Source organism: Perissodus microlepis, chromosome 7 (genome assembly GCF_051167445.1).
Source record: "Perissodus microlepis isolate ML-2025 ecotype Zambia chromosome 7, ASM5116744v1, whole genome shotgun sequence".
Lineage (NCBI taxonomy): Eukaryota > Metazoa > Chordata > Actinopteri > Cichliformes > Cichlidae > Perissodus > Perissodus microlepis.
In genome coordinates, this window is record NC_140467.1 from 55,048,108 (window position 1) to 55,063,961 (window position 15,854).

The following is a 15,854-nucleotide window of genomic DNA, read 5'->3' on the forward strand; positions in this document are numbered from 1 at the left end:
TGCTGGAGGCAGATTTCCACATGATCTGTGGAAACAAAATGCACCTGAGGACATTTTTAAGGTCATGTAAAAACCTGTGAATATTTATGTACATGTCATATTTTGTATTTTATTTTTAACAGACAAATATTTCAAGAAAACTGTCCAAATATGTGGTCTGGACTAATTTCTCTATTCATGTCTTTATCTCCTCAACTTTTTTTTCCCTTTTATCAGTTACCCCTGAGACTACCTATTTTTCCCTATCTTACTAAATAAAGCCCAGGGTCAGAGAGGGTCAAGCCTACAAGTAACATCTGCTAATTATCCTGGTGGGCCGGCTGCTCGTGTCTTTTCAATACTAATTGCTTTGTAGGTGTCTGTATCTGAGAGCACACTAGAGCAGCTGCCACCTTTATCATTTCGCTCCACAGGAACATTCACACTCCCTCTGACTCTTAACCCCTGTGGACATGTCTTTACACTGTAAAGACTGGTCATTCTGGGCATTAAGAAACTATATATTGTGAAATAAAAGATGCAACTGTTAGCTAAAGGTATAAAGCTAAAAAATGTGAATGGTAACAAATGCCAATTAAATGCAACTATATGTCCAACTTTGGCATTCTTGTACTTTACCTCAATATTTCTACATTTAAAGTACAATAAAATTATCTAAATAAATCGTTGCAGACAGATTTTCCAGTCTGACTTTCTGTTGAAAATTATTCTACAATCCAAACGTTTTGATACATTTACAAAGTATGATGACATATACTGTAACAGCAGTCAGAAATGTGTTGTCTTTAAATCAAAATACTACACATTCTGTGTCCAATATAAAACTTCCACCTTTCAATAACAATACTTATACTGAAATGTGTCTACGCAAGAAAAGATTTCACAAACTTAATTGTTGCAACAATGGCATACCATACTCAAATTCAGTACACTCTTTGGTGCAGCCCATTGTAAAGCAATAGAGCAAATGTTTGTAAAGGCAGATAGCATGGGTAGATGCTTGATTTTATATGGGAGTTGGACTGAAAACATCTGAATTCAAGGATTAAAATATGTGACGCAGTAGGTTACTTATAGTGTACAATACTGAATCGAAGGAAGTCACACAATGTGTAACACTGGCCCTTTTCAATCATCTCTGTTAGGCTGATATCAAATGTTCCATATCTGACACACATGTTATGGTAATTTCATAGATGGTGTATTTTAGTGTTTTATTGTATGTATCTTTTAAAAATATTCACCAAAACTGATTACATAACATTTTTCTGTAATGTTATTTTAAAAAATCTCAAAATATTCTTGTAATCTATATGCTTTTTGGTAATATATAAATATCAGTAGCTGGAAGGGTTAAACATTCTGCAATCAGATTTTGTATCTTTCTTTCTTTCTTTTTTTTAATTGAGATAATATTAGTTATCTTTTTAGCTACCTGCATACAATAGTTGACATTCATTACATGTTTCTTTGGATTTAGGTACTAGTTTGAGTGTTCCTTGTGCTCACAGACTTGTTTTTCTCAGCAAAATTAACCAAAAATTCGGAATTGGCTTATTCCCAATCGACTGGCAACAAAGATGACATTACCTAGGGTGACCATATTTAGACTTCCAAAAAAGAGGACACTCGGCCCAGTCTTGAAGAACTTTAATAATACTGTTTGTTTAAAGAAAATTTTAACATACTTAAACGATGTTCTCTGTGCGGTTAATGAATGGTGAAATAAATAATGTCATATAAGCTTTTACAAGTCAACAAGTGCAAAAAAAGAGGATGGTTGGTCACCCTACATTACCCTGTGGAAGAACGAATGGAGGAAGCAAAAGTGACGAGATAGGGAATGAGGTCAACAGGTGAGGTGGAGCCCAGCTGATGGCTGGGGATGAGGCCCGCAATGGCATTGAAGGAGGAGACTATCTGGAGCCTGCCAGTGGAACTGAAGGTAGAGACCCTCTGGTGGTACAATAGGGAATTAATAGGGAGCAGAGCAGAGCAAATGTATAAGAAACTTATAAGCACAACTGACAAACACAAGGAACCCAAAGCATAATTAATGCTGAGCTCAAAACCATTGCTGTTAGGGCTCTGTGTGCGGGGGGATGGAGAGGAGGATCCAAATGCAGGACTCGAACACTGAATTGAAACTCAAAAACCTCAGCTTTATTGCTGGTGACAAAGCAAAACACGAACTGACACTGAATCACTGGAAACTGAAACACACAAGCAAGTCTGAGGGTACAACGCAACACTGGGCAAAGGCCTTATATACACAGGGGAGTAATCAGGGAATGGAAAACAGGAGGGAGACACAGCAGGGAGAGATTAGGGCTAACGAGACAGGGGGAGCGAAGTTAGACATACTGACATAAGACGTAAACCTTCAAAAGAAAACAGGAAACAATACACAAAGATGCAGACTAAGAAACACGGACTTTACACGGGCAGAACTAAACCTAAACCAGAATAAGCTGGAACATACTAAACATCATCGTTATCATCATCCTCATAGCCTGACAATAGATCAAGAAAATAACCAAAAATACAAAATCAAACCAAAACATGAGAACCCAAATTGCTGGGTCAGAACTGACCCAGAACCATGACAATTGCATGCCAGGAGCTTGAACATAGCTCAGAACTAAAGGCATGAAAAAACACCAAAAGACACTGGTTCAGGTATAATGAAATAAACACCCATAAACCCTAAGAAATGGCACCACAAACATGCTATTTGCAAATTCCAACTGTTTTTCTAATTTTATGGTTAATGCATTTTCAACAAGTGTCACAGAGGAGTCCACATTTAATCACTGGTTATAGAATGTTTTTGTATTTAATTTCATAGATGCATTTTCAAGACAAATCTCAAAGGATCAAAAGGGGGGGAAATTTTCCAACAAGAGGTAGAGGTCAGTATTTCCCTGATAACAAAAAATGTGTTAATGAACTGTCGTCTGTGGAGACAATGGGGCTCCATTGAGACAAAAACTGATATTCTCTGGGGAATGTCAATTAACGTACATGCTGTGGGCACAGCTCCCTCTAAGAAATTTGGGCCCTCATGCAGACCTTGTGGAGAAATCATGCACATGAATAGCCAGCTGGAGGTCATTTTGTGCGACTGGCAGTGTATGTTCTGTACCTCTAGACACAAAAGAGCAGATACTAGTGCTGCAGCTTAGCTGATACCATTTACAGCTCTGTTGAGCTCTCCTTGCTAGCCTGTCACTAGCAAATTCTTGAGACTGTGCTGAGAGACACAGCAAGCCTTCTTCCTATGGCATTGCATGAATGTGCCATCCTGGACTACCTGCGCAACCTAAATGGGCTGTATGTACTGTAATCAAAACTAGAGAAAAATCAGAAGGAATAAAGAGAGAGGAATGGTCTTTGGCCACTTTTCTTTTGGTGTAGGCAACTGTTTCCTTCTATTTTGCTGTGAATCTGAGCACTACCTGTTGTCAACTATATCTGGACTGAAACACAGTTTTTCTGTCTACAACTGGCCAACCTTCTTGAGGTGTCTGCAACAAAAAGTGGACCTGTCTTTCAGTGTGAGTTAAGTTTAAGGTACCGTTGGTTTAATTGCTCATTTTCATTCTGTTTTGTTTATAAAGATTCTTGGCACAGAACACTTTGATTTGTAAAACAAATTATTCAAAATTGCACATAATTTTTGTCATCAACATTCTTACAACAACTTTGTCACCAAGAATGTTGAAATAGGGGCAATTGTTCTCTTTTGTGGTCTAAATGTATTTTAATTGTTGAAAGTGGACATGAAACACCACATGTAGGCTAATTTACAACACGAACACCTTCTCTAAAAAACTGCCGTAGATTTAACACCATCCGTGAAGCTGGATTTAAGACATAACTGTTTACAGATTAAGTTTTTAGAACATGTTTGGCACCATTTTCTGTTTGTACAGAATGTGATATCACTGGGTTGGTTGGTTGGTTGCTGTAATCAACTTACATTAGTTAGTATTAGCTATAGTGACACATAACTTAGTGGGGAAAAAAGGAAAACTAGACTGTTTTCAACAGAATGTTAATATATACAGTAAGGAAAACAAATTGTGGGTAATCCTCAGGATAACAGAGAGCTTGCACTGGTTGTCCATGAGAATTAACCATTCTACTTTGTTGCTGTTTGTCATAAATGTAAATGCTGAAAAAAGGGGCTGTTGCTGCAAAACTGACCTGACCCCATCCATTCATCTAAAGAACCCAAGGAGACATTACACAGAGGTCACATATGTTGCTTCTTTTTATATTTCCAGCAGAAAACATACTTTTCATTTCATTGTAGCATACCATTTGTGGGTTCATGAGAGGATGAATGCGTGAGTTGAGGGCTGCTAGTGATCAAAATTGCATAGAAAGGAAACATTTTTGTATATAAAAATGTAGTAAAGAATATAAAAAAACAAACAAATCAATTTACTTAATACTCGCTGATGTCTTGTTAGCTGCAGTTTTTTAAGGTAGCTTTTCTATCAGCAAAATGGCAGATGGATTGTTTCATTCAAAAAGCAGACACATGTTAAAGGCCATTGTTAACAATTTCTCTCTACTTTTGTTTTTCTCTTAATTTTTTGTTTATAAAGACAACACTAGAGGTTCACACAATGTTTCCTCTTGAACACTGGGACAGAGTAGCAGCTCATGCTTGACATGGATAGCAAAACCTTTGCACGTCGCTTCTGAGTCACCAAGCCACAGTTTGAATACCTCCTTACAAAGCTGCAGGAGAAGAGCTTACAAAAAGAACCCAGTTAAGAGTTCCTGTGACAAAGAAGGTGTTGATGTTCCTGTGGTACATGGCCAACCAAAATAGCTTCTGGGAGATCTTAGACAAGTTTGATATGTCATAGTCATTAACATGCAGTAGCATATTAAAAGTACTGAGCACCATGTGTACACGGGGCCAGTACCTTTATCTCCTGGCCAAACAGCTGTGAGAAAGTCATATCCGCTGCTGCTGCTGTCCATCTCTTGGTGTCTCAGCTGTGTGACAGATGCAGTTGATGATTGCCAATAAGGGTGCAGAGGACACACATATGTGGAAGAGACTACATAAACAGAAAGTCAATCTACTCCACTGTATATGAAAGAGGGTGGTTCATTGATTTCTTTTTTGGTGGTCCGCCAAGGAGACTCCTTGATGTATCCTTCGGTCGTGAGGTCCTCCAACTTCTATGCTATGTGACCAATCACACTCTCCTCTCTCCCTGTGGAAAATAAAAGCTTTGAAATGATAAACGCTGTCTGCCTTGGGTGTGCATATGAGCCTTAATCATGTATTGGCCTTAATGGCATGACATATCAGAAATAGTGTGAGTAACATTTTTTTTTTAAGGTAATTGTTTGCATAAACAAGATTTCTGTTCAAGTAAACATAATTTAAGAAATTATATGTTGCAGGAACTTTCATTAGATGTTTAAAATAGTAAGTTATTAGTCTTTATTAAGTCAAGAGTACATCAGAGTTAATATTTTAAGTCTGATGGTACAGTTAAACATGAGTGCCTTGAGTATCTTAAACAACACTAAAAAAAGTACACTGGTAGTACAATATACATTTTTTTTAAGGTGATCAATTACTGACATTTGCGTTTAAGGTTAACTTCTTTCTATTTGTACATACAAGATACAAGATATACAAGATATCTAGTTAATTTGAATAACTAAGTGTAGAAATATAGGTAGGAAAGGCGTTTTGATAATAAAGATAAGCCATTTTTTACACTGAGCATCATGTGCATATATTGATATTTAGGGTTACCTGTTTAGTGAAGTCATCCACAGTTTAGTCAGTTCAGTTTAAAAAATGTTGAATTCTGTTTTGTGAGTAACTCACTATATATAGATAGAACATTTGATTTTTTTAGATTTAATAAGCATTTTAACACCAAATACATAAAATAATTAACAGAAAGAGTGATGGAAAACTTATCTATCTTCACATCTTAACAGTCTTTCTAACGAGAAGGGCTGCACATGATCAGTCTGCGATGATCCGATGGCTATCATAAAGTTCTGTGCCTTCTAATTAAACCCACAAGCTAATAAAACATAAGCTCTAAAAGACAAATGGCACCCTGAAAAGTGGAATACAAGGAAGGAAAAGGCTGAAACTTTCCCTTTGGTGACTCAATAAATTAGCATAACAACCACCATGTACGTGTCCTAACAGTGGAAAATCCCCTATTTGCAAACAATAACTTGCCAAGCAACGATAAGGAACACGAGCTGAAAGAAAGAAGGCACATTTTAACCGGATCCGGAGCAATAAATAACTGCCCCACCACACCACACCACACCACACACCCCCAACCCTGGGGCCTCACATTTACATTTTGAAGTGCCCGAGGGTCCCACAGATCGTCCTCACATGGAGGGCGCTGGGTGCAATTGTTTCTGGAAGACGCATTGCTTCATTTGGGTATCTTTTTGAATGACATGTAAATTTCAAAGCGCCCCGGTGGTGTTCGACGAGGTAGTACATATAAGCACAGACACCAACACTGATTACTTGTGCCCTTAGCGGACCACTGCAAGCTGAAATGCAGCCAGCTGAAGCCAAATTGCCGCTCATCCACAAAACATCGTTTTCCGTGGAAGATATTTTGGACCCAACGAAGTTTACAGGGAAAAAAATACGTAATGAAGACACAGGAGCTCCGGGTGAGAATAAAACTCTCTGAGGCCTGAGAATTTAACTTTAAATGTAATAATGTATTCACAAGTGAAATAATAATTTATCGTTCTCTTTCAGGAACTCATACTTCCAGATATAAATCCAGAAAGCTGCACAATCGCACCTCAAGTGAAAACAACAGCCCTATGGCCAGAGCTCTGTGTGCTACGCAGCTTCAGAGCTCGGAAGAAAAAAGCTGTCGGGTCCGTACCGCATTCACCCTGGATCAACTGCAGGTTCTGGAGCAAAGCTTTCAGAAGTGCCACTACCTGTCGGTGCTGGAGCGACACACTATCGCCTCGGCCATGCGCTTGTCCGAGACTCAGGTAAAGATCTGGTTTCAAAACAGGCGCACAAAGTGGAAGAAAGAGCGTCTGCAGGCGAAGGAGGGCGAAGATGAAAAATACGGTCTGTCCTCCCATCCTGCGCTCTGCTCTTCTCTGTACTACAGTTCTCTTTTCCGCCAGCAGCACCCTCCGCTCCAGCTGTTTGCATCGCTGCCCCTGGTGCACATCTGTCATTATTACACATAAGGCGTAAAATACGCACGGAGTGACTGAATATTGGACCAGAATGTCGCCCACCGGCATCTTCAGAAAAAAATTACATTGCAAAAATATTGCAGTGTTATCAAATTGTTGTTAAAGTTATACAAATGGAATGTATTTAGAAATGAAATGGGTTAAATGTTTAAAGTTGTCTAATGTAATTATAATTTATTCCGATAAACAACTTTGTAAAAGCTTATTTTTTTCAAATTACTTTTCATTTGTTACCCAGATAGTTTTTTTTCTTCATTACACAGGGCTAGTAAAGGCGGTAGGTTTATATTTAGATTTGAATCAAAACAAACTATCAAAAAAAAAAATCCTGAATTGTTGAATTTTGTTTGAATTCAGACTGTTGGATTCAAAACTGGTTAGAAGTTGCTTTTTAAAACAATTCTGTGCTACAATTTGGATGCATTGGGCGATTTTGAAGTAAGTACTAAGATTTATCATGTTCAGGATGCAACTGTGCAGGGACATTTATGGAACGTTGAAAATCAGTTGGCACAAGACCCAGTAAGAACTATACTGTAACTTTAGCTGTGAACAAGTGACAGCACTCTTCTCAAAAGAAAGAGATATGGGCCCATGTTTTCCAGCCATGTTATATATAACATGGCTGGAAAACATGGGCCCATATCTCTAAATCTATAGGTATGTTAACATGTTTTCTGGCTAGCTATCCAGCATTAAGCCACTGATTAATAAAAGTAAAAGAGACCTATTAGTTTACCCCATTCACTCTGAACTGCTGGACGGTCACTTGCTTCTATCTAATTTCACTTTCACTCTGTGCCAGCTATATAAGGTATACAAATAAAGAAGCACTATTTTTACTGTGCTCTACTGTTTATTGTGTCTTTTTTGTATTCTTATTTGTTCTTAGGTATTAATGTCTCATGTTACTCAATTATTTCAAACTAACAGTAAATTTACTATGCTACACATGGCAGATACTTCCAAAACATTTTTATTTCTCATGGACAGTTTAAAGAAACATTTTTGACAGCTTAAACCACATTTCATAGAAAAACTTTATTTGCAAGTGTTTGCTATAGACTTACTAAGCGCTAATGTGCATGTAGATTTATTGTTTTTCGTCTTATCACACTCACTTCAAAATGACCTCAAATAGCTGAAACTTAAGAATACAATAAATCTCTGACTTTATTGTCCTCATGATTTGTATATTCCAACTTTTTGTTGCTCCTTGTCTACATTGTAAAACCACTTACAAAAACATACACCTGTGCCTCCTCTGTCTCAGAAGCATTTTAGGAAATGAGAAATATCCATGAAATTAAATGTCCAATAAGATGGAAGATATTTTGGGGGTCTCAAGAAAGAGAAAGGAGGCACAAAACTGAAAAATGAGAGAAGCCCAGCCTCTGACATTAGATAAATGGACAAACAACTTGTCTTGGAATCAATATGCTTTTACAGTAGTTTTCTATGTTCAGTCACAGGACATTAGTGCAGAAACCAACATGGTGTCATCGGAGTCTGAGAACTTGAAAAAAGAATGTGGAGGGAGTGGAAACTGTAAATCTCCCATACAGTATATCCATTTATATTAGGGCAACAAGTGGACCCAAATAAAGCAAAAGTGATGCAGAAAATCTAGTTCATGCATTTATTACTATTTATTACTACTTGATGTCCGTGAGTGGGAGGGACAGAGGGACAAGTTCAAAGATGAACCAATGGACCTCCTTTACTACCAACAATGGAAAAAAACTGAGTGAGAAGACATTAGGGTTGCCAACTATCCTGTTTTAGCCGGGATATCTCATATAATGAGCAAAATTGGTTCGTCCCTTATTCTACATTAAACCTCCCGTATATTGACGTTACCGCCAATGCCACTTTCTGACCAACAGATGGCGCTCTTCGAAATACCAAATCTGATTTGACAGGAATTGTATCAGATTAGTTTTTGTGTCCAGGCACACAGATATGAAGAGTAATGCGTAATTCATCAAAATAAGGTGCCATTTGATCTGCGTAGCATATTAAACTGGGTAACTGAAGCCTGTATTTACAATATCTTATGTTTAAAAAAAACAATATCTTTTGTTTTTTGGTTATTTTTCAAAGGAAAACCCCATGTAATTTATGTTATAATTTACTGTATCTTTCTTTATTGTTTTAGATGAGGTATTGACATTTTTGTTATAAGAATATGAACATACAGTGCATACACTATGCTCAGTTGGCTGTGCATTGTGCTTCTGGCCCTTCAGAGTGTCCCTTGATTGATAGTTAAAAAGTTGGCAACCCTAGAAGACACTGCTGGAACCTGAACTGTCTGTCAAATATCTGAGCTAAAGCTAATGTCACAGCAGCACGCTAATCAATGTCTTTATGCTGGATAGCTAGTTAGCTAACACCATTACTGATAGCCATAATGCTCATTCATTCTTTTTTATTTTTGCTGCTGCACAGGGGCGTAATTTCCAGGGGGGTTAGGGGGGGTTATGACCCCCCAAATAATCAGACCCAACCAAAATAACCCCCCCAACAAATTATGAATTATCTTGCATAAATAGGCTGTTGATTTTCTTTACTCATTTCAGGTATTACCAGCAAAATAGTTGCATGTTTAATCATCTGGGAATTTACCCAGATTTATTTATTTATTTAGACAGAGATCTTGACACCTTACGCCGATTCTGCTGCACCTACTGAGGAAGGAGCGATTTGTGGTGTCTTTCTGATCAAGTTATCAATCAAGGTGATCAAGTTAAACTCAGTTCCTAACTATGACCATATCCAACCAGGCCCAAATATGAATGAGAAGAATCCATCTGCTTTAATCTTTTTTCATTTTGCTTACACACACACACACACACACACACACACACACACACACACACACACACACACACACACACACACACACCAACACATCTGTATGCAATTTAACACATGCTCTTATACTCAATTGTCATGGACTCCTGAATTCGCCAATAAGTTAAACCATTATGGGAAAAGAAACCATATTTAGTTTAAATAAATCGTATGGTTGACTTAGAAAAACTAAAATACATAAAGGGAGTAACTCAGTGAGAAAAAACAAATTTTGTTTGAAGCTACATATGCAAGTTATACATAATTCTGACAATATAACAACAGATTTTCCAATTTCAGAATATTAAATCAATACCTCTTAGTGCAACTTTTCAGGGAAAGACATTTGGAATCCACTTCATCAATGAGGCACTGGAATAATGGAAGCAAATAAAAGAGACAAAAAGAGAAAGAGGAAACATTTGTTCCACATGCATGCATGCACATGGTTCTGATTAGGGCAACGATTACGCAGTTTGTAGAAATCTAATCCATGTGGTGTGCATGATATGACACAACTTGACTGTCTGAAAGGTTTTGAAATAATAAAATGTAACCATGACAATTGTCTCATTTTGCCTTCACACTAAAGGTATGTTTTGTAAATTAATGCATTTAAAAACTGTTTCTAGCCTTTCAAAATTAACTAACGCTATCAAAATAATATAACGAAACAACCGCTTTGACTTTAGTCAAAAACATCAGTTTGGTGTTAAAGAGATATCAAACAAAGTTGAACTAGGGCTGTACTTTAGTGTAATATACCAATTCATACCACAAAATGGTGTCGTGATGGTGTAATGTAATGGTGTAAATTTGCTTCAACCACACAATGCATTTAGAATAAATTCTTATTTAGACATGTGTGCTGCCAAGAGCCAAAGCTTGTTCAGGAAATTGAAATAAGGCTAAAAAGTAGTTGAAAAAGTTAAAAATAGCAGTAGTCTTCACTGCTTTATAAATGTTTTTGATTTCCTTGAGAGCTGGAGGTGTGCAGCAGATTCTCCGCCACTCTGGGATGGAGCTGAAGCGTTTCGATTTCCTGATCGAACCACCTGTTATTCATCAACCTAATCAGTCACAGTACAAAGGGACTAGCCATCCAGACCTTGCCAGATTATCAGCATACTCAGTGTCTTAAACAGACCAGCTTTTATACTCTTCTCTTGCAAACTTGTCCTGTGCGTACTAACGAAATATTGCCTTGTCTTCAGTTTGTGCCCTGTCAGTCTCCGGAGCCGTTTCTTCACATGAACTCACCAATATACAAAAGAACATTTATGGTCTGGAAATTCTAAAGTACACAATTATTTTTCTGTCAAAAGTGGCGCACGAGAAAAAACATAATTTGAGCAAATCATTTCATTCCAGAGGCGTGCACCGGTGCAGCAGGAATTACCTCCAAGCACAGATAGTTACCCATGAGACTATGAAACTGCAGAAAAATCAGGAGCACAAGAATCCAAATCAAAGCGCACGAGTCCAACACCTGCCACTCCACCTGTTTAGGGGGCCTGTTAGACAACAAGGCATGACTTAGGGGCTTAGGCAGCAGATACGAAACTGATCTGGAGGTTGGCAGTAAAGCAAAGACAGAGCAGTTTGGAGGTCAACCGGGAGGCTGACGATGAAGACTGAGCAGTTCTGGAGGTCAACCAGGAGGTCAACAATGAAAAGCAGATCTGAAGGCCAGCGACGGAGATCCTCAGGTGGCGTGGCAGGTGGCCAACGTCAGTGGCAACTGAGAGGGAGACCTTCATTAGGCTTGGAAGGAGGCAGGAGAAGGAGGCTCTCTGGCTCGAGCAGAGTAGGACCAGATAGAGGAGCCCCGACCTCTGGCTCAGGTCGGGGCTCCTCCGTCTCAAGTCTTTTGCAGACTCCAAGAGGCTTTCTTCCAAGATTGCCCTGTATTTGGCTCCATCCATCTTCCCATCAACTCTGACCAGCTTCCCTGTCCCTGCTGAAGAGAAGCACCCCCAGAGCATGATGCTGCCACCACCATATTTGACAGTGGGGATGGTGTGATCAGAGTGATGTGCAGTGTTAGTTTTCCGCCACACATAGCGTTTTGCATTTTGGCCAAAAAGTTCCATTTTGGTCTCATCTGACCAGAGCAACTTCTTCCACATGTTTGCTGTGTCCCCCACATGGCTTGTGGCAAACTGCAAACGGGACTTCTTATGGCTTTCTGTTAACAATGGCTTTCTTCTTGCCACTCTTCCATAAAGGGTGCTAGTGCAGTGCACGACTAATAGTTGTCCTATGGACAGATTCCCCCACCTGAGCTGTAGATCTCTGCAGCTCGTCCAGAGTCACCATGGGTCTCTTGGCTGCATTTCTGATCAGCGCTCTCCTTGTTCGGCCTGTGAGTTTAGGTGGACTGCCTTGTCTTGGTAGGTTTACAGTTGTGCCATACTCCTTCCATTTCTGAATGATCACTTGATCAGTGCTCCGTGGGATGTTCAAGGCTTGGGAAATCTTTTTGTAGCCTAAGCCTGCTTTAAATTTCTCAATAACTTTATCCCTGACCTGTCTGGTGTGTTCTTTGGACTTCATGGTGTTGTTGCTCCCAATATTCTCTTAGACAACCTCTGAGGTCATCACAGAGCAGCTGTATTTGTACTGACATTAGATTACACACAGGTGCACTCTATTTAGTCATTAGCACTCATCAGGCAATGTCTATGGGCAACTGACTGCACTCAGACCAAAGGGGGCTGAATAATTACGCACAACCCACTTTGCAGTTATTTATTTGTAAAAAATGTTTGGAATCATGTATGATTTTTGTTCCACTTCTCACGTGTACACCACTTTGTATTGGTCTTTCACGTGGAATTCCAATAAAATTGATTCATGCTTGTGGCTGTAATGTGACAAAATGTGGAAAAGTTCAAGGGGGCCGAATACTTTTGCAAGCCACTGTATGTTCAGTTTTTGAGAGCCTTATGTTTCTAGTTCTTGGTTCATTTTTTGCTTTCATGTCTGTTCCCTTTCTCATGTCCAGTTTGCTTTGTCCTTTTATCTCCCCAGTTCCCTGTGTCTGTCACGGACCCGGTTCCATGGACTCGGGGTCCGTGAGCAGTGTGGACTATAATTATTATTACTATTATTATTATTATTTGAGGGTTGTGTCTTCTGCACTGCTGCTGTCCTGTGTTCCTTGTTTGTGTACTGGCAGGTGTGTGAGAGTGCGGTCGTGACAGACATTTTCAGGCCTGGTGGGTGTGGCCCTGCCAGCTGACCGGTCACACCCAAGAATCTCCACACACACCTGGTGCCGATCAAGCCTCGTCAGAGGAGCTACAAAACAGTGTGGCTGAGAGCTCCTCGACGCTGGATTGTTGAGTGAGTTCCCGTCAGTCTCAGTAATATGTGCAAGGTTAGTGCCAGTCTGCCGGTATGCTAAGTACTCACGGCTGCCTTTGTATGCGTGTTTCCCCAGGAGGAATTGTGGGAACCAGGAAGCAGCACACGGACGGCACACAGGGAACGGAGACTGAGCACGGAGCACGGGAGTCGGGATCGCACTGGGGATTTATTGTTGTTTGGATTGACACCACTATAAATAAACGCACTGCCTTCATCATTAAGTCCTGCATTTTGGGTCCACATTCCTCTCATCCCCACGGTCTGCCGTGACAGTGTCTAAGTCTATCTCAGCCTCATTGTGTGTCATTTCCCGTGTTATTCTGATAGGCTCCCATCTTGTGTGTATTATTTCAGTTTTGCTTCCCTTTCCTCATTAGTCAGCTTCTGTTCACCTGTGTTCCCCAGGTGTGTCCACTTTGCCCATATCTCCTCTTGTGTGTATATTAGCTGTGTCCCAAAACGTCGGCTGCATCCTTCGGAGGACCCGGCCTTCGCGGTCTACGTGGGCCGGGTCCTTCGAAGACCGGAAGTGCGAGGCTGTGAAATGGGACGGTCTAGCCTTCAGATTTGCGTCACCGCTGTGTCAGTGGAGTTTAATAAACTCGGCCGTCTGCTCCTTGCTATCTAAAATATAACAGGACACTGGTGAAAATTCTCGACCGTCTCACACTTCTGTTTAATCAGTTTTCTGTTTAACATTTATTCAGCTGTGTGAAAATCCCGGAGGAACCCACCCGATGGATTAATAAAGTTTTATTTAATCTAATAATCTAATAACTTTGATCTCAGCCAAACCGATTTACTCCAGAACAAATAAAACGGGAAATGAAGGACACATTTGTCGGCCGCATTTGAAGGAGTCGACGAATTGGGACAGCCTTCGTCGCCTGGCTGTGACGTAATCGGCCTTCAAATGCGGCCTCCGGAGGATGCAGCCGACGTTTTGGGACACAGCTATTGTCTTTTTTCCTCCTGTTCTTTGTTATGTTGTCCCCTCTTGCTGTGTATTCCGGTGTCTCCCATGTTTCCCTTCTAGCTTCCAAATTTTCTAGTTCCCTATTTTTCAGTACCTAATTTCTAGTTCCTAGTTTTTCCCTTGTGTAAGTTTTGGTGTTTTGTATATCTTTGAGAGTATCTAAGTAACAGCAATAAAGCTGCCTCTCTTAGTTATTCTGAGTCCTACCATTGGGTCCTACACTGCCTATCACAGCCGTACCTGACACTACCCTTACACTACTCAGATTTCTTTTCTTTTTTTTTAAACACGAGTAATAGACTTAGTAATAAAATTAGCTGCAAGCTTTAAAAGATAGGGGTTTAGATTATCAGGTCCAGCTGAGTTCTTTGGATCAATGACTTTCCAAGTTTTGCTGTAATAGAACTAGGCATGGTGATAAATGGGCTTCTTAAAGGAGCTGTACAAGTTGGAGAATTGTTGTGGTTGTCTGAAATAGCTCTTAAGTACTATTATCACAGCCGCAGAGGCTGATCTGGGAAAGTGGGCCCAAAGCAGATGCAAGTGAGGAGACAACAGGTAGATTTTTAATGAAGCTTTATTTACTAAGCCAGCAGGTAGCAGTGTGAATTTGGGAAACAAGTTATGAATCGAAATGTGATGTGGGGAAAGCCGTGGCTCGCAAAATGGGAGTGGAGGTCACTGAAACAGAGGGAGAGAGACGTCAGAGGAATACTCTGAGAGGTGCCAGGGAACTAATACATTTTAATTTTCCAGGCTTACTTGCTCGCAGGTGGAGTGTGATGTGAGGGAGAGGCAGAGAGGTCCGGGTGAGTTTCCAGAAGGGCAGTGCGGAGTTACACAAGTCCACCCTGATTGATCCAGTGGTTCTAGGTAGTTGTGGCAGGAGGACAAAGAGATGGAGCAAAACAAATGTTTAAGCAGTGTGAACAGCATCCAGCCAGGTGAGTGAGTTTACTACAAGGAGATATGTGATAAGCATAAGCAAGAATTGGCTTTGAAATGCAACAACTTGGTGAAGCACTAATGTAGTTAGCAGACAATTTGGCAAAGACCGATTGTGAGTGCTGGGCTTAAATAGTGTCGGTGGATCATCATCAGATGTGAACTGCAGGTGCACTTGATAAGAACTCCACCTGGAGGTGGAGTCGTTGACACTGTGGAAAAACTGCACAACCACTCACCCAGACCATGGCAACAATTGTAATTTGTTTTTTTTGTAAGTTAACATTGTATATTTATTTCTTAGAAGACTTTCTATAAGAAGTCTAATCAGCAGGGGAATTTGCAGACTGAGAACATTATTTTGCCTGTAATATCAGTCAGCTTGAACAGGTAGGTGGTGGGCCAGTGATGGTCTGGGGAGGTACATCCATGGAGGGATGCACAGATATCTACA

General features: G+C 39.9%; 1 protein-coding gene and 1 long non-coding RNA gene across 2 annotated transcripts; one reads left to right on the top strand and one right to left on the bottom strand.

The window, feature by feature from the left end:
* Positions 1 to 2,141: 2,141 nt before the first annotated feature.
* LOC146384192 (uncharacterized) lies at positions 2,142 to 7,075 on the bottom strand. Its single transcript, XR_014800819.1, has 2 exons — positions 6,979 to 7,075; positions 2,142 to 5,240 (listed from the first exon to the last, which is right to left on the bottom strand). It is a non-coding gene; the product is annotated as an uncharacterized LOC146384192 (long non-coding RNA).
* On the top strand, positions 6,467 to 7,780 carry pnx (posterior neuron-specific homeobox). The gene is given in 3 exon segments (XM_084936066.1): positions 6,467 to 6,519; positions 6,521 to 6,696; positions 6,788 to 7,780. Coding segments are annotated over 3 exon segments (684 nt in total). The 3' UTR covers positions 7,243 to 7,780.
* The last annotated feature ends 8,074 nt before the right edge of the window (positions 7,781 to 15,854 follow it).